The following is an 18,262-nucleotide window of genomic DNA, read 5'->3' on the forward strand; positions in this document are numbered from 1 at the left end:
TCTGCCCCTCGAGACGCGCTAACAACCCAGCCCCGCCCCTCGAGACGCTCTAACTCCAGGCTCCGCCTCTCGAGGCGCTCTAATAACTAGGCTCCACGCTTGGAGATGCTCTAACTCCAGGCCCCGCCCCTGGAGACGTTCTCTAACTCCAGGCCCCGCCCCTCGAGACGCTCTAACCCAGGCTCTGTCCCTCCAGGCGCTCTAACAACCAGGTCCCGCCCCTCGAGACACGCTACCTCTGGGTTCGGCCCCTCGAGACGCTCTAACCCAGGCTCCGCCCCTCGAGGCGCTTTAATAACCAGGTTCCTCTCCTCGAGACGCTCTAACGGCCAGGCTCCGCCTTCAAGGAGCTCTAACAATCAGGCCCCGCCCCTCGAGGCGCTCTAACAGTCGGGCCCCCCCCTTCTAGCGCCCCAACAGTTGGCCCCCCGCGTTGAGACGCTCTAACGGCCAGGCCCCGCTCTGAAGTCATTATAACAACCAGGCTCCGCCCCCAGGCGCTCTAACGGCCAGGCGCCGCCGCTCGAGGCGCCCCAGTGGCCAGGCCCCGCCCCCGCGTGCGTGCGCGACTCCGCCGAGCCGTGCGGGCACCCGCGTACTCGCTGGCTGAGGTGGCAGTGGCCCAGCCAACATGGAGCTCTCGCAGATTCCGGAGTTCATGGGGCTGTCGGTGTTGCTTGGGCTGCTGGCCCTGGTGGCGACCGCAGCGGTAGCGCGGGGGTGGCTGCGCGCGGAAGAGGAGAGGAGCGGCAGGCCCGCCTGTAAGTGGGGCCGGGTCGGGTGGGGGCGGCCCGCGTGACCGCCTCGTGGTCCGACCTGTGGTTTAGGCCCGCGGCTGGTGGGGCTCGGCGACCCCATGGGCCTCAGTTTCTCCTCTGATGACGTGAGCTTCGTTTCCAGAGACGAGGGCCCGCCTCGCTGGGCTGGGCGCAACCCCTGGGGCAGGACTGGCTCCAACCTGGGCCCCGCGCTGCGGCTTTCTCGGTGGCCGAGGCTAGGCGGTCCCCGGGGTGGCCAGGAGAGCACCGTAAACTCTTCAGCCTGCTCCGTGGCTGCGATCTCAGAAAAAGCACCAGTTCTGTGATGTGCAGCAGCATTTACTGGGCATCTGTGACCCTGTGATAGGCTTTGGGGTCTTTTTCTGTAAGGAGTCCAGTAAAGGAGACGTACATCTGCATGATGAACACCTAAACATGTAAGTGAAAAACAGTAAAATAAGTTTCATTGAGGCCAGGCACGGTGGCTCACGCCTGTATTCCCAGTACTTTGGGAGGTCGAGGCAGGGAGATCGCTTGAGCCCAGGAGTTGGAGACCAGCCTGAACAACACGGCAAGACTCCATCTCTATGAAAAATTAGCTGGGTGTGGTTGTGCACGCCCCTGTAGTCCCAGCTCCATGGGAGGCCGAGGCAGGAGGGTGGCTTGAGTCCAGGAGTTCAGGGCTTCAGTGAGCTGTGATCAATCGTGCCACTGCACTCCAGCCCAGGTGACAGCAAGAGCCTGTCTGAAAAGTTTCATAGAAGAGGTTAGTACTAGAAACGGGAAACACCAGAGAGGGAGTGGGCAGCCCTGCTCTTTTTATGTTTGAGACAGAGTTTCGCTCTTCTTGCCCAGGCTGGAGTACAGTGGCAGGATCTTGGCTCACTGCAACCTCCACCTCCCGGGTTCAAGCGATTCTTCTGCCTCTGCCTCCCCAGTAGCTGGGACTACAGGCACACACCACCACGCCTGAGGATTTTTTGTATATTTAGTAGACACAGGGTTTCACCACGTTCGTCAGACTGGTCTCGAACTCCTGACCTCAGGTGATCCACTCGTCCTGGCCTCCAAAAGTGCTGGGATTACAGGCGTGAACCGCTGTGCCCGGCCAGCCCTGCTCCTTTTTTTTTTTTTTTTTGAGACAGAGTCGTGCTCTGCCTTCCAGGCTGGAGTGCAGTGGCACGATCTTGGCTCACTGCAAGTTCCACCTCCCAGGCTCATGCCATTCTCCTGCCTCAGCCTCCTGAGTAGCTGGGACTACAAGTGTCCACCACCACGCCCGGCTAATTTTTTGTATTTTTTTAGTAGAGATGGGGTTTCACCGTGTTAGCCGGGATGGTCTCAATCTCCTGACCTCATGATCTGCCTGTCTCAGCCTCCCAAAGTGCTGGAATTACAGGCATGAGCCACCGTTCCCGGCCCAGCCCTGCTCTTTTATTGGGGAGGTGGTTGTTAGAGAAATCATTACTGAGAATAGGGGCACATGAGGTAGTGTGGGGTCTCAAAGGATGGTTCTAGAATAAGAGTTTGCCAGAGGCCGGGCGCGGTGGCTCAAGCCTGTAATCCCAGCACTTTGGGAGGCCGAGACGGGCGGATCACGAGGTCAGGAGATCGAGACCATCCTGGCTAACACGGTGAAACCCCGTCTCTACTAAAAAATACAAAAAACTAGCCGGGCGAGGTGGCAGGCGCCTGTAGTCCCAGCTACTCGGGAGGCTGAGGCAGGAGAATGGCGTGAACCCGGGAGGCGGAGCTTGCAGTGAGCTGAGATCCGGCCACTGCACTCCAGCCTGGGCGACAGAGCGAGACTCCGTCTCAAAAAAAAAAAAAAAAAAGAGTTTGCCAGAAAGCCAAGGAAAAAAGACATTCCTGCCAATGACAATACCCGAGAAGGCAAGGAGTCCCCAAACAGCATTTGGTATGACTTAAGTATGAGGAGGGGGCTTGTTAGACAAACCTGGAGGGAAGGAAGCAGAGGACAGATTGTGGCTCTGTTTGTATGCAGGGCTCAGGAGTTTTTTTCCTGTTGGAATTGGGGAGCATCTGCAGTCATTTAACACATGCCAGCTTTGTGACTCAATTAAGTATCTTATGCAAAAGTGACTGGCTCCACTCCCCAGCACAGGGCTCAACAGATGTTGACTTCTCAGCCCCGAGTTCTTTCGTGTACTGGAGTGCAGTGACGCGGTCTGGGCTCACTGCAACCTCCACCTCCTGGGTTCAAGCGATTCTCCTGCCTAGCCTCCTAAATAGCTGGGATTACAGGTGCCCGCCACTGAGCTCGGCTAATTTTTGTATGTTTAGTAGAGATGGGGTTTCACCATGTTGGCCAGGCTGGTCTGGAACTCCTGGGCATCAAGATGATCCAGCTGCCTCAGCCTCCCAAAGTGCTGGGATTACAGGTGTGAGCCACCATGCCTGGCCTCCATAAAGCCTTTAATGCTTGTGTTTGGTACTTTTGCTTGTCACTTTGTAGATAACTCATCCAATTCAATCTCCCTTATTTTTATTTATTTATATCTTTTTTGAGACAGAATCTCACTCCGTTCCCCAGGCTGGAATACAGTGGCACGATCACTGCATTCGAACTCCTGGGCTCAAGCAATTTTCCCTCCTCAGCCTCCGAATAGCTGGGACCACAGGCGCATGCCACCATTCCCAGCTAATTAAAGTTTTCTGTAGAGACGGGGTGTCACTCCGTTAACCAGGCTGGTCTCCAACTCCTGAGCTCAAGCAATCCTCCCACCTCAGCCTCCCAAAGTGCTGGGATCACAGGCATGAACCACCGTGCCCAGCTCTCAACCTCTCTTTAAGAAAACCAAGGTTGGGGCAGACACAGTGGCTCACACCTATAATCCCAGCACCTTGGGAGGCCAAGGCAGGCAGATCACTTGAGGTGAGGAGTTGGAGACCAGCCTTGCCAACATGGTGAAACCCCATCTCTACTAAAAAAAAAACAAAAAAATTAGCTGGATATGGTGGTGTACGCCCATAATTCCAGCTACTTGGGAGGCTGAGGCACAAGAATTGCTTGAATCCGGGAGGCAGAGGCTACAGTGAGCAGAGATCACGCCACTGCACTCCAGCCTGGGCGACAGAGCAAGACTCTGTCTCTAAAAAAAAGAAAGAAAGAAAAGAAGAAGAAAAAAAAAAAACAAGGTCCAGAGCAATTCACTAACTTACCCAAAGCAGGGCCACTAGAGACAGTTGTGCACATTACTCCCTACGTAGGGATGTCTGGCCAAGGATCCACACTCCACTGGCCGTGCTCTGTACTCACCCAGCAGCATTACCCTACCCAGAGTATGCCTTTTCCACTTTACAGGAAGGTGCTCTATGGACTTACTGTAAACAGCCTCCTCAAAGTCAGTCAGTATTAGAGAAAGAATCCAAACCCAGGTCTGATTGCAAAGCCTCTGTTTTGCTTCTCTTTTCTGTTTGACAGGGTCTCTGTCACTCAGGATGGAGTGCAGTAGTGTTGTGATCATAGCTCACTGCAGCCTCGAACTCCTGGGCTCAAATGATCCTCCTGCCTCAGCCTCCCGAAGCGTTGGGATTACAGGCATGAGCCACCATACCCAGCCAGCCAAGCCTCTGTTTTTGCCCATATCACACTCACTCTCCTCCCGAAGACAAGGGCCATGTCTGGTTAATCTCCTGCTGTTCCACTCAATGCCTGGCTAATCATAGATGGGCAGCAAATGCTTATCAGTGAGTAACTGGAGAACAACATGGCCCTTCCTTATAGGCCAAAAAGCAAATGGATTTCCACCTGACAAATCCTCGGGATCCAAGAAGCAGAAACAGTATCAGCGGATTCGAAAGGAGAAGCCTCAACAACACAACTTCACCCACCGCCTCCTGGCTGCAGCTCTGAAGGTACGTGGGGTACCCGGCGCAGTGCGCACTCTGAGACTCAGACCCATAGGCTTTTCCTCTATAGTATTCCGTGCATGTTACAGACCCTCCTGCCTCTGATCAGAATCAGCGGGGATGCTTAATTCTGTCCCCTCTCATCGCAGCCCAACCTCAGCTTGCTGTTAATCCAGGCAAGGGGGCCCCATCTCCCTGGTTCCAGGTTTGGCTTCCCCATCTCCCCAAGGAGTTCCTATTCACACTTCCTGCCACCCTTCCCCTAGAGCCACAGCGGGAACATATCTTGCATGGACTTTAGCAGCAATGGCAAATACCTGGCCACCTGTGCAGATGATCGCACCATCCGCATCTGGAGCACCAAGGACTTTCTGCAGCGAGAGCACCGCAGCATGAGAGCCAATGTGGAGCTGGACCACGCCACCTTGGTGCGCTTCAGCCCTGACTGCAGGTGGGACAGGATGGAGCCTCAGGTTTGCCTGAAGAGGCCCAGTCCCAGGCATTGGCCTTCCCATATCTGCTTTGAGGTAGCGAGGAGGGACCCAGACCCAGGGCCTCCCTTGGGGTGCCAGAAAGAGCATCCACATAGTTTGCGCGCTGCCTGGGGCTCCCTGGAGGTCTGTGCTGCTATACAGCAAGGAAGCGGGGGGAAGTCTCTTCCTACCTGGAAATAACTTGGCCTGGCTTCCAGATGAGCCTTAGTTTCTAAACCCTAGAGAGAAACTAAAGGAGTCAAAGCAATGGGAATCTTACCTTTTGAGGAGTTTTATAAGATTTGGAACCAGGGACTTATGTTGTAAGGCTAGACTGAGGGGCATGAGGGGAGATCTTGACTTCCCCCAGAACCCAGCACAGGACCAGGAACACAGAGCCTCTTTGTCTAGTGAGAGAGTGACTTGTATGCTACCTGTCTCTAGAGCCTTCATCGTCTGGCTGGCCAACGGGGACACCCTCCGTGTCTTCAAGATGACCAAGCGGGAGGATGGGGGCTATACCTTCACAGCCACCCCAGAGGACTTCCCTAAAAAGCACAAGGCGCCTGTCATCGACATTGGCATTGCTAACACAGGTAAGAGGCATTCAGAGGGTGGCGCCTGCCCAAAGCATGACGGAAAGATCCAGTTCTGTTTCCTCAATGAGTTAATGCTGCCTGAAAGTTCTGCTCAACCTGAGAGGGACAGGGGGCCCTGGCTGTAAACAGCCTGGCTGTGTGCTCCCCTGGAGTCCGTGGGCCACACCAGGTCCCTAGGGAAGGCGGGAAGGGCCACAGTCTTCAGCAGAGTCCTTGTCTGTAGTGACCCTTGGCCTGGGAGGAGACATGTATACTTCGGGCAACAGAGGCCTTGTAAGTGTCTTTGGAGAATGACAGTTGGTCAGGTCACTGCCCGTGGCCCACATCACTCCCTTCCCGCTCAGGGAAGTTTATCATGACTGCCTCCAGTGACACCACTGTCCTCATCTGGAGTCTGAAGGGTCAAGTGCTGTCTACCATCAACACCAACCAGATGAACAACACACATGCTGCTGTATCTCCCTGTGGCAGGTGGGCAAGGAGGGGCATTGGCATCTGGGACCACAAGAGGCTGGGGCTGGGGAGCAGGCACAGAACAGAGAGCCAGCTTCATCGCTTGGGAAGAGCATACAGGGTGGGGTCAGGAGCCCGAGCTTCAAGTCTCAGCTCTCCCTGCTTGGAGTAGTGGGGATTTCATGCAGGTCACCCCATGTCCTCAGTCGCTATTTCTTCATCTTCAGTGTTTTTGTTTTTGAGAAAATTAGTCTCACTCTGTCACCCAGGCTGGAGCACAGTGGTGCGATCATAGCTCACTGCAGCCTCAAACTCCTGGATTGTAGTGATCCTCCCACCTCAGCCTCTTGAGTAGCTGGAACTTTAGGCACATGCCACTGTACTCAGCTAATTTTTGGTTTTTGTTTGTTTGTTTGTTGAGACAGGGTTTCACCCTCGCCCAGGCAGGAGTGCAGTGGTGCGATCGCAGCTCACTGTAGCCTTGACCTCCCAGACTCAGGCCATCCTCCCACCTTAGCCTCCCGAGTAGCTGGGACTACAGGCGCACACTACCACACCTGGCTAATTTTTGTATTTTTTGTTGAGGTGGGGTGTCATTATGTTGCCCGGGCCGGTCCTGAACTCCTGGCCTCAAGCGATCCTCTTGCCTCGACCTCCCAAAGTGCTAGAATTACAGGCATGAGCCACTGCACCAAGTTACTTTGTGGGGGATGTTACATGTCTTAGAACAAGGCTAGAGGATAAACCGAGGTCACATACATAAAAGAACTTGTTTGTTGTTGTTGTTCGTTTGTTTTTTGAGATGGAGTTACGCTCTTGTTGCTTAGGCTGGAGTGCAATGGCACGATCCTGGCTCACCGCAACCTCCACCTCCCAGGTTCAAGCGATTCTCCTGCCTCAGTCTCCCCCAAGTAGCTGGGATTATAGGCATGCACCACTACGCCCAGCTAATTTTTTATTTTTAGTAGAGGCGAGGTTTCTCCATGTTGGTCAGGCTGGTCTCAAACTCCCAACATCAAGCGATCTGCCTGCCTGGGCCTCCCAAAGTGCTGGGATTACAGGTGTGAGCCACCGCACGCGGCCTTTTTTTTTTTTTCTGAGATGGAGTCTTGCTCTGTTGCCCAGGCTGGAGTGCAGTGGTACAATCTCAGCTCACTGCAACCTCCACCTGCCAGGTTCAAGTGATTCTCCCACCTCAGCCTTCCCAGTAGGTGGGACTACAGGCAGTAGGTGGGACTACAGGCACGTGCCACCACGCCTGGCTAATTTTGTATTTTTAGTAGAGATGAGGTTTCACCATGTTGGCCAGGCTGGTCTCTGAACTCCTGACCTCAGGTGATCCACCCACCTCGGCCTCCTAAAGTGCTGGGATTACAGGCGTGAGCCACTATGCCCGGCCAAAATAACTCTTTAAAGGTTTATATTATCCAGGTATGAGATGATCAACTTTCTCAGGAAAGAGATTGAGGGGGTTTACAGGAACAACATGCTTCCAAAATGAAGTTTTAAAGGCTCCTGGGTTGTATGGCAGATTTGTAGCCTCGTGTGGCTTCACCCCGGATGTGAAGGTTTGGGAAGTCTGCTTTGGAAAGAAGGGGGAGTTCCAGGAGGTGGTGCGAGCCTTCGAACTCAAGGGCCACTCCGCGGCTGTGCGCTCATTTGCTTTCTCCAACGACTCGCGGAGGTGAGTGAGTCTGCTCAGATGTCTGTCTGACCAGTGGCTCTTGGCCCCTCTTGACAACCAGGGTCCTTCTGCCTGTTTGTGCCATGGCTCTGAAGCGGGTGGGGTGCCTGGCCCTCAGCAGGAAGCTGACTTAGCTTCCTAGCTGGAGCTGCTCAAGTTGGGCCAGTACTTACCCTGCCAGGGTGTGTTGAGGCATGAGCTGTGATTTTCTGTGCTGCAGGATGGCTTCTGTTTCCAAGGATGGTACATGGAAACTGTGGGACACAGATGTGGAATACAAGAAGCAGCAGGACCCCTACTTGCTGAGGACAGGCCGCTTTGAAGAGGCGGTGGGCGCCGCACCGTGCCGCCTGGCCCTCTCCCCCGACGCCCAGGTCTTGGCCTTGGCCAGTGGCAGCAGTATTCATCTCTACAATACTCGGCGGGGCGAGAAGGAGGAGTGCTTTGAGCGGGTCCATGGTGAGTGTATCACCGACTTGTCCTTTGACATCACCGGCCGCTTTCTGGCATCCTGTGGGGACCGGGCTGTGCGGCTCTTTCACAACACTCCTGGCCACCGGGCCATGGTGGAGGAGATGCAGGGCCACCTGAAGCGGGCCTCCAACGACAGTACCCGCCAGAGGTTGCAGCAGAAGCTGACCCAGGCCCAAGAGACCCTGAAGAGCCTGGGTGCCCTGAAGAAGTGACTCTGGGAGGGCCCGGCGCAGAGGATTGAGGAGGAGGGATCTGGCCTCCTCCCAGCGCTGCTGCCACCTTTCCTCCCAGGTGGAAGCCTTTCAGAAGGAGTCTCCTGGTTTTCTTACTGGTGGCCTCGCTTCTTCCCATTGAAACTACTCTTGTCTACTTAGATCTCTTCTTGCTGGTTGTGACTCCTCCCCAACTAGTGACCAAGGTGCTTTTCTTCCTCCCAGGCCCAGTGGGTAGAATCTATTCCCACCCGGTGCTGAGGAGAGTGGTAGAAAGAGGAGACAGAGAGAGAACGATTTTTGGCCTTGTGGCAGCACATCCTCACACCCAAAGAAGTCTGTAAATGTTCCAGAACAACCTAGAGAACACCTGAGTACTAAGCAGCAATTTTGCAAGGATGGGAGACTGGGATAGCTTCCTATCACAGAACTGTACTCCATCAAAAAGATACTAAGGGATTTCCTTCTGGGCCTCAGTTCTGTTTGTAAGATGGAGAATAATCCTCTCTGTGACCTCCTTGCAAAGATGATGTGAGGCTAAGAGAGTATCAAGTCCTTAGGTCTGGAAGAAAAGTGGAAAAGAGTAGTACTGTTGTCCAGTGTCATTAAAGTGGTAAAAGTGGGAACCAGTGTGCTTCGAAACCAAATTAGAAACACATTCCTTGGGAAGGCAAAGTTTTTTGGGACTTGATCATACATTTTGTATGGTTGGGAGTCCTCTCTTCGGGAGATGATATCCTGTTTAAGGAGACCTCTAGTCAGTTCATCAGATATTTGAGTGCCTACTCTGTGCCCAAATAAATACATGCTGGAGATTAAATATGAATAAGACATGGTTTCTGCCATCAAAGATGGCTGGTGGGAGAGAGAGATATGCCCTTATTAAGTGCTTTGTGTAGTTTATTCATAGCTACTGTTGTATACGTCAAGAAAAGAGAGGACCAGAGCAGGACAGAGGCAATGGGTATTGAAGTTGAAGGGGTACATTCGATAAGAGATTGAGTATTGAGAAGTTTAAATTTGTGAATTTGAAGGCTGCTGGGATGTGGCAGATAAGGGAAATGAGGTATCTGGGAAGACTTGAGTGTAGGCAAAATTTATTCATCCCAAGTCAAACTCTTGGTCTCTCTGACAAAAACTACGACCTCCTTTGGTCGCCCCCGACCTCTCACCTCTCAATGTTGGGAACAAGCCACAATCTTGGAGTTATCCTTGATGACTCCCCACTCATTATCCCCTCTGTCCCACCACCACTGCCGTCGTCCGTCCGCCAAAACATTCTTTTGGTTACACTCCAGGTGACATCCTGAGGCCGTTGCTTCTCTCTGTCTTTTCTGTTACCATCCTGGTCCTGGCCACTGTCACCTAGTGGGCCACTATAATATGGCTTCCTAATGGATCTTCCTGCTTCCTCTGTTACCTCATTACTTTTCTATATAGCAGAGTGATCTTTTGAAAATGTGAACCAGATCACATTATTCCCTAGTTAAAACCCCCCAAGGCATCACACTTGGAATAAAATCCAAAAGAATTTTTTTTAAACCAAAAATAGTAAAAACAATTTTTTTTTTTTTTTTTTTGAAAGTCTCACTGTGTTGCCCATGCTGGAGTACAGTGGCACAGTCTCGGCTCACTACAACCACTGCCTCCCAGGTTCAAGCGATTCTCCTGCCTCAGCCTCCAGAGTAGCTGGGATTACAGGCATGCGCCACCACACCTGACTAATTTTTGTGCTTTTAGTAGAGACAGGGTTTCATGATGTTGGCCAGGCTGGTCTCAAACTCCTGACCTCAAGTAATCCACCCCCCTTGGCCTCCCCAAGTGCTGGGATTACAGGTGTGAGCCATCGTGCCCAGCCAAAAACACTTTTTAAATCCAAAACTCTTACCATGGCCTGCAAGGTCCTGTGTAATCTGGCTTCGTCCCCCATCTAAATGCTATGGACGTCAGATGGTACTGTAACTCTGTGAATGGGGTCAGTTACCTGGGGATAAGGCAGTAGAAAGTGGGGACAGAAGTGAGCTGGAGGGCTTGTGTCCTGCCCGCGGGGTGGGGGTGGCTGCTACTTATTCAGGAATCCAGCAGAAATTGTCTGCTTTACAGAAGCTAGAAGTGAGCAACTTAAATAAATAAATAAATAAATAAACAAACAAACACTATCTGGACCAAACAAAACACCAAGGTAGGCCTGATGCAGTCCAGCACTCTTCTCATTGGCAGCTTCTGGCTCACTGTTGAAACCACTGGAATGAGAGCACCACCGGGCAGACTCCTGGACTGTCTCACTGTCAGCTCTGTGGTCCAGGCACAGTACCTGGGACAGTGTAAGCACTCAATCAATGTGAAACTCAAGCCAGGGGCAAGCCACAGACCTCCCAGTATCTTCTCTGTGCATCTTTCCACTCGCAGTCTCCATTGTGGTTTTGTATGTTCTTAACTACAGACTGCTGGCAATGCTGTGCACACAAGGCCTGAGGAGTATTTCCTTGGCAATTGTCAGAAGAATGAGACTAAAATACTTCCTTTGCACACCTGTTCTTAGAAGCAGCTCTGGCGTTACTCCCCTTGTGTATGCAGGACAGGAAGTGGCAGTAGAATGTTGAGTTACTGAAGTCAGATGTCTTCAGTTCCAGTTCCAGCTGGGTCAGCTGTTGACTTGAGAGCAGGTAGATCTGTTGAACTCTCTGAGCTTGTTTCCTCATCTGTAAAATGAGAATGAATCCTATGCTGCCCACCTTGCCGTGTTGAGTTTCGGTGAGATAAGAGAAAACACTACCAAAAAATCATTCCACAGACTTCTGAGAACAGAAAGTACCCTCCCTCAAGCTTCTCTTGTAAACACAGAGAAGGTGTCTGGATATTAACATAGAGCAGAGGCCACCAATTTTTTTTTGTTTGTTTAAATCAAAAATCCTGCATGTGAAGGCAGTATTCATGTCATAATTACAATTTCAACATCTGTGGGTGTGAAATTTTTCAAAATAAAGAATTGGGGAAATATTTTAAATGGTGGTGTATAGCCTATTTTGGTGTTCTCTTTGTTTTAGAGATGGAGTCTCACTCCGTCATCTAGACTGGAGTGTAGTGGTGCCATCATGGCTCACTGCAGCCTCGACCTCCTGGGCTCAAGTGATCCTCTCACCTCAGCCTCCCAAGTAGCTAGGATCATAGGCGCATGCCATCACACCTGTCTGTTTTGTGTAGAGATGGGGGTCTCACTATGTTGCCCAGACTGGGGCTTGGAGTCATTTAAACCATGCAATACACAGATTAACATGGTAGTGCCATCTCAACAGTGGCCTGCCGCTTCCCAGGGAGTCTTCCTTCCTCAGTGCAGTCCACCCTCCTTCTGGCTACTTTCCTGGGAGTTGGATGCAAGTGGGTCTTCCACCACCTGCATCCAACACTCGGGTACATCAGGGAAACCAAATCTCTAATTTGCTTAGCTGTGATAACTTGAAGCCCTGGATAGTGTCTTGCATACGGACATGTTTTCACAATTATTGCTACTCCAGTAAAGTCACATTTCAGAGACTGACATCTTGGGAAAGGCACAAAAAGTTTTGTTTCTGTGTTATCTGTGTTTTCTGTAATTAATGTGCAATTTCTATGTAATGTTCATTGCCGCACTATTCAGAATAGCAAAGACATGGAATCAACCCAAGTGACCATCAATGATAGACTGGATAAAGAAGAGCCTCTGACCTTGCCATCCAGAAAATAAGCTCCTTGAGGGCAGGGAATTTATAATGTTAGGAATCTGCCTTGTCCCTCTTTCTGTTGCACCCATGCAAGTGAGCACACAGTAGCCACTACAATTTGTTGACTAATAAGATGAACCTGTACAGTGATTGCCCAACAGAGAATGAGCTCACTTTGACCACCACTTATGCATCCACCACGCAGTTGCATTGGCAGCAGAAATCATTCTATTACTTTCCAAGGCCACTGCATCTTGTGAGTTTATACACTTCAGTGTGACTCTCCCAGGGACTAATGGTTCCAAAGTGAGGAGATGATCAAAGTTCCAAAACTGGGCTAGGCGGGGTGGCTCATGTTTATAATCCCAGTGCTTTGGGAAGCCAAGGTGAGAGGATTGCTTGAGACTAGGAGTTCGAGACCAGCTCGAGTAACGCGGTGAGACCCCATCTCTACAAAAAAAAATTAAAATTAGCTGGGCATGGTGTCACACACCTGTAGTCCAAGTTGTTGGGCTACTGGAGAGACTGAGGCAGGAGGATCACTTGAGTCCAGGAACTGGAGGCTGTAGTGAGCCGCAATCATGCCACTGCACTCCAGCCTGAGCAACAGAGTGAGACTCCACCTCTTGAAAAAATACAAATAAAAGAGTGCCAGATGGGCGTGGTGGCTCACAGCTGTAATCCTAGCACTTTTGGGAGGCTGAGGCAGGAGGGTCACTTGGGTCCAGGAGTTCAAGACCAGCTTGGGAAACAGGGAGACCCCATCTCTACATAAATACAAAAAAGTCGGGCATATGATGGCACAGCTACTCAGGAGGCTGAAATGGGAGGATTGCTTGAGACTGGGAGGTTGAGGCTGCAGTCATCGCCCAACTTGGCCTCCCAAAGTGCTGGGATTATAGGCATGAGCCACTGTGCCTAGCCAGCTGGTAGGTTTGACAGCCCAGGTATGTTTCAATTGCTTTTGGAGCCCAGAGGCAGGAAAAATACCAACCAAACAACAACCCCCAAAATGATAAAGTTGATGATGATGTGGAAGGTGATGATTATGATGGTGATAACTGTTGGTCTCTGGCCCTTGAGTCCTTATTTCACCCTAATAATGGCCTCTGCCCTGCATACTTTTAGGCTTTTGTAATCTATAACCTAGGGCATCTCTAGAATAAGAAGCAAAACAAAAAGCAAACAAAAGAACCCCGGGCAAAAGTGAATTTCTTGATGTGCTGCACCCCAAATTTCCTCAACCCCATGTTTCTTCACTGAGCGTGCCAGGACTGTGAGGGACTTGCCCACAGTTTCAAAGAGTGCTGTGTTCCCCAACTCCACTTCTTGGTTTCCTAGGTACAAAGCTGGACTACATGTCCCAGGATTCCCTGCAGTTAGGTGAGACCCTTTGATGACTTCAGGCCAATGGAATGTGTGCAGAAGTAATCCGTTGCGTCTCCAGCTGCCTCTAAAAACCCTCCTGAGGGCTGCCTCTAAAACCCTCAGTGGCTCATGCCTGTAATCCCAACACTTTGGAAGGCTGAGGCGGGCAGATCACGTGAGGTCAGGAGTTTGAGACCTAGCCTGGCCAACATGGCAAAACCCCATCTCTACAAAAATACGAATATTAGCTGGGCATGGAGGCACGTGCCTGTAATCCCAGCTACTTGGGAGGCTGAGGCAAAGTAATCCCTTCAACCCAGAACCTGGGAGGCAGAGATTGGAGTGAGCCAAGATCGTGCCACTGGACTCCAGCCTGGGTGGCAGAGAGAGACTCCATCTCAAAAAGTATATATAATAATAAATAAAATAAACAAAAACCCTCCTGAGGTTCTCCATACTCTCTTTTCTGCCAGCTGGAAACAGGATTCTGTGCGGTTTACTGAGTAATCAAAAACACTAGATGGCTGGCCTGGAATCCCATTTATGGCTGATTCCTACAATCTCAGCATTTTGGGAGGCCGAGGCAAGAGGATTGCTTGAGGCCAAGAGTTCAAGACCAGACTGGGTAACATAGTGAGCTCCCCCCCCCCATCGCTACAAAAAAGTTAGCCAGGTATGTTAATGTGCACCTATAATTCCAGCTACTCGGGAGGCTGAGGCAGGAGGCTCACTTGAGCCCAGGAGTTCAAGGCTGCAGTGACCTATGATTCTGCCACTGCACTCCAGCCTGGGCAAGAGAGCAAGACCCCATCTCTTAAACATATATATTTGTATATATGTATATATGCATACATATATGTTTGTATATATATTTATATATGTATACATATACCATATGCTTTGTTTTTCCACTGTTGTGGACAGATTTCTGTGATGTGGTAACAGAATAATGATTCCCCAAAGATATCCACATCCTAATCCTTGGAATCCAGGAATTTGTTGGGTGATACCCCAACAGGGAATTACAGTAGCAGATGGAATTAAGGTTGCTAATCAGCTGGCTTTTTTTTTTTTTTTTTTTTTTGAGACAGTCTTATTCTGTCTCCCAGGCTGGAGTGCAGTGGTGTGATCTCTGCTCACTGCAGCCTCCACCTCCCAGGTTCAAGTGATTACCCTGCCTCAGTCTCCCTAGTAGCTGGGATTACAGGCACATGCCACCACATTCAACTAATTTTTGAATTTTTTAGTAGAGATGGGGTTTCATCATGTTGGCCAGGCTGGTCTCGAACTCCTGACCTCAAATGATCCACCCTCCCCACCCCAGCCTCCCAAAGTGCTGGGATTACAGGTATGGGTCACCACGCCTGGCTAGAAAAATAAAAGAGGATATTAAGTGGTTTTATTAGTCAGGATTCTCTAGAGGGACACAACTAACAGTATATATATATATTTATATATATATGTATGTAAAGAGGATTATATATATATATATGTAAAGGGGAGTTTATTAAGTATTAATGCACACAATCACAAGGTCCCAAAATAAGCCATCTGCAAACTGAGAAGCAAGGAGAGCCAGTCCAAGTCCCCAGACCAAAGAACTTGAAGTCCAGTGTTCAAGGGCAGGAAGCATCCGGCATGGGAGTAAGAAGTAGGCTGGGAGGCCAGTCTATTCACGTTTTTTCTGTCCGCTTTATATTCTAGCTGCACTGGCAGCTGATTAGATGGTACCCACCCAGATCGAGGGTGGGTCTACCTTTCCCAGCCCACTAACTCAAACGTTAATCTCCTTTGGCAATACCCTCACAGACACACCCAGGATCAATACTTTTGCATCCTTCAACCCAATCAAGTTGACACTCGGTATTAATTAACTATCACAGTGGTGATGACTGCTCTGGAGAGAAATACATTGGGGAAGGGGGATATAGATTGTGTGTGGAGATGGATACTGCAGTCTTACAGTGGCCAGAGAGGGCTGCATTGAGAAGGTAACATTAGTTACTTTGTTTTTTGAGACGCAGTCTCGCTCTGTTGCCAAACCAGGCTGGAGTGCAGTGGCACAAACTCGGCTCACTGCAACCTCCGTCTCCCCGATTTGAGCAATTCTCCTGCCTCAGCCTCCCTAGTAGCTGGGATTACAGGCACGCACCACCACACCCAGCTAATTTTTTGTATCTTTAGTAGAGACGGGGTTTCGCCATATTGCCAGGCAGGTCTTGAACTCCTGACCTCATGATCCGACAGCCTCGGCCTCCCAAAGTACTGGGATTACAAGCAGCGTGAGCCACCACTCCAGGCCTGATTTTTTTTTTTATTGGGTTGAAGGATGCAAAATTTTTTTTTTTTTTTTTTAAGAAAACGGTCTCAGGCCGGGTATGGTGGCTCACGCCTGTAATCCCAGCACTTTGGGAGGCCGAGGTGGGTAGATCACCTGAGGTCAGGAGTTTGAGGCCAGCCTGACCAACATGGTGAAACTCCATCTCTACTAAAAACACAAAAAACTAGCCAGGCGTGGTGGCGGGCACCTGCAGTCCCAGCTACTCAGGAGGCCCAAGCAGGAGAATCACTGGAACCAGGAAGCAGAGGTTGCAGTGAGCCAAGATCGCACCACTGCACTCCAGCCTGGGCAACAAGAGCAAAACTCCATCTTAATTAAAAAAAAAAAAAAAAAAAAAAAAAAAAAAAAAAAAAAAAAAAAAGAAGCCAGGCACAGTGGCTCATGCCTATAATCCCAGTACTTTGGTACTTTGGGAGGTCGAGGCAGGCGGATCACCTGAAGTCGGGAGTTCAAGACCAGCCTGACCAACATGGAGAAACCCCATCTCTACTAAAACTACAAAATTGGCCAGGAATGGTGGCACATGCCTGTAATCCCAGCTACTCAGGAGGCTGAGGTAGGAGAATGGCTTGAACCCGGGAGACAGAGGTTGCGGTGAGCCGAGATTGCGCCAATGCGCAAATCTCGCCAATGCACAAAAAACTGTCTAAAAAAGAAAGCAAAAGAAAAGGATGTCGACCGGGTGCAGTGGCTCACGCCTGTAATCCCAGCACTTTGGGAGGCCGAGGCGGGTGGATCACAGGGTCAGGAGATCAAGACCATCCTGGCTAACACGGTGAAACCCCGTCTCTACTAAAACTACAAAAAATCAGCCGGGCGTGGTGGCGGGCGCCTGTAGTTCCAGCTACTCTGGAGGCTGAGGCAGGAGAATGGCGTGGACCCGGGAGGCAGAGCTTGCAGTGAGCCGAGATGGCGCCATTGCACTCCAGCCTGGGCGACAGAGCGAGACTCCGTCTCAAAAAAAAAAAAAAAAAAAAAGGTATCAACAGACAGCATTTGAGTAGCCTATGAGGAATAGCTGGTAGGTGCCCACTTTGATCAGTCTCTTCACACAGACTGAGCCCCAGTGGAAGATGAGCTGGGGCATGTAGGACCAGGTGGACAAATGTAGGGAGGAAACAAGGTTGGCGGGGTCCCTGGAACTCTGCCTCAGGAAGGCGACTGGCTGGGTGAGCTGGGGGAGACATGTGCAGGGGACCTGTGCAGCTGGGAGGAGTGCTGGGCTGTGGAGGAGAAGGAAGCTACGGACAAGAAACCTCAGGTGGGAGGATTTGGACAAGGGTGAGAAAGACACAGGGGCTGTGTGCCTCAACCAGCGGGACCTATGGGCAGAACTGGAGAAGTCTCAAGGGCTGGCCTCTCTCTTGGCACGTGCGTTCTGACTTTCTACTGCTTTCCTCATCTTCACCTCAAGGGCAAGGGTGTGTCTTACTCAACTTCTTGTCACCCGGAGTGTCCACTGTGCTAGGGCATACAGCAGGTACTCAGGCAATCTTCGGTTATTTTGGATCGACTGGGTCTGAACAACAGATGTGCCACCTTTGATCCCGTTATTTCTAGAATCGTCTTTTCACTCCACATGCCGGTTCAGCTTTTGCACTCCTCAGTCAGGCAGAAGCTATTTCTGGCCCCCTCGCCAGTAAGATGACATATGCTTGCCCTACGTTGGTTGATCATGAAAGGCTGACTCATAATCAGAGGCGGTCTCAAGTTCAGGGCTAGCTAGGCATTTCTCTGGGGCACATGGAAATTAGTTTCTCTACAGGTGAGAGCAGCCATGCCAATCTGCTTCGTGTCGCAAGCTGTGTCCTGAAACAGCTGTTACCGGCCCCTCTCTGCATACTGTAAGCATGGGTGACACCTGCCTGCAATTGGGTGGGGGCAAAGAGAACGGGAGCTTGCACTGGGTTCAACATTCATGCAAACATTTAGTTAGCATCTGTAGCATCTGTGAACACTGCCCTGGGAGTAACAGCACCTACCCTATTTTTAGAGGTCAGCTTCAAGATTAGGGTTGTCATAGCACCTCTTTTTTCTTTGCTGCAGACTAGGAATAAAAGCCATAGCATCTTACACCTCCCCTCCCCTACTTAAGTTAGCATTTATCAAACAGCATTTTATTTATTTATTTATTTATTTATTTATTTTTTCCAAGACGGAGTTTTGTTCTTGTTGCCTGGGCTGGAGTGCAGTAATGCCATCTTGACTCACTGCAACCTCCACCTCCAGGATTCACGCGATTCTCCTGACTCAGCTTTCCAAGTAGCTAATTCTGTATTTTTAGTAGAGATGGGGTTTCACCATGTTGGACAGGCTGGTCTCAAAC

The 18,262-nt window shown here is 50.6% G+C and overlaps 1 protein-coding gene across 2 annotated transcripts; it reads left to right on the forward strand.

Moving 5' to 3' along the window:
• Positions 1-471: 471 nt before the first annotated feature.
• On the forward strand, positions 472-11,347 carry TBL2 (transducin beta like 2). Of its 2 annotated transcripts, none has more exons than XM_010387458.2 (7): positions 472-761; positions 4,507-4,637; positions 4,898-5,082; positions 5,549-5,700; positions 6,048-6,174; positions 7,688-7,840; positions 8,061-10,075. In XM_010387458.2, the coding sequence occupies exons 1-7, from the start codon at positions 632-634 to the stop codon at positions 8,524-8,526; spliced, it is 1,344 nt and encodes a 447-aa protein (XP_010385760.2). In that variant the 5' UTR covers positions 472-631; the 3' UTR covers positions 8,527-10,075. The 2 variants fall into 2 exon arrangements, with proteins under 2 accessions (XP_010385760.2, XP_030789246.1); XM_030933386.1 differs by having other exon boundaries at positions 555-761; positions 4,898-5,059; positions 8,061-11,347.
• The last annotated feature ends 6,915 nt before the right edge of the window (positions 11,348-18,262 follow it).

This window comes from Rhinopithecus roxellana, chromosome 6 (assembly GCF_007565055.1).
Source record: "Rhinopithecus roxellana isolate Shanxi Qingling chromosome 6, ASM756505v1, whole genome shotgun sequence".
NCBI lineage: Eukaryota > Metazoa > Chordata > Mammalia > Primates > Cercopithecidae > Rhinopithecus > Rhinopithecus roxellana.

What these genes read in the sequence shown, in the direction of transcription:
- TBL2 (XM_010387458.2), top strand. Translation starts at nt 632, where the DNA reads ATGGAGCTCTCGCAGATTCCGGAGTTCATGGGGCTGTCGGTGTTGCTT. An exon ending in CGCTTCAGCCCTGACTGCAG is followed by an intron (nt 5,083 to 5,548) that starts GTGGGACAGGAT and finishes ACCTGTCTCTAG; the next exon opens with AGCCTTCATCGTCTGGCTGG. An exon ending in CATTGGCATTGCTAACACAG is followed by an intron (nt 5,701 to 6,047) that starts GTAAGAGGCATT and finishes CTTCCCGCTCAG; the next exon opens with GGAAGTTTATCATGACTGCC.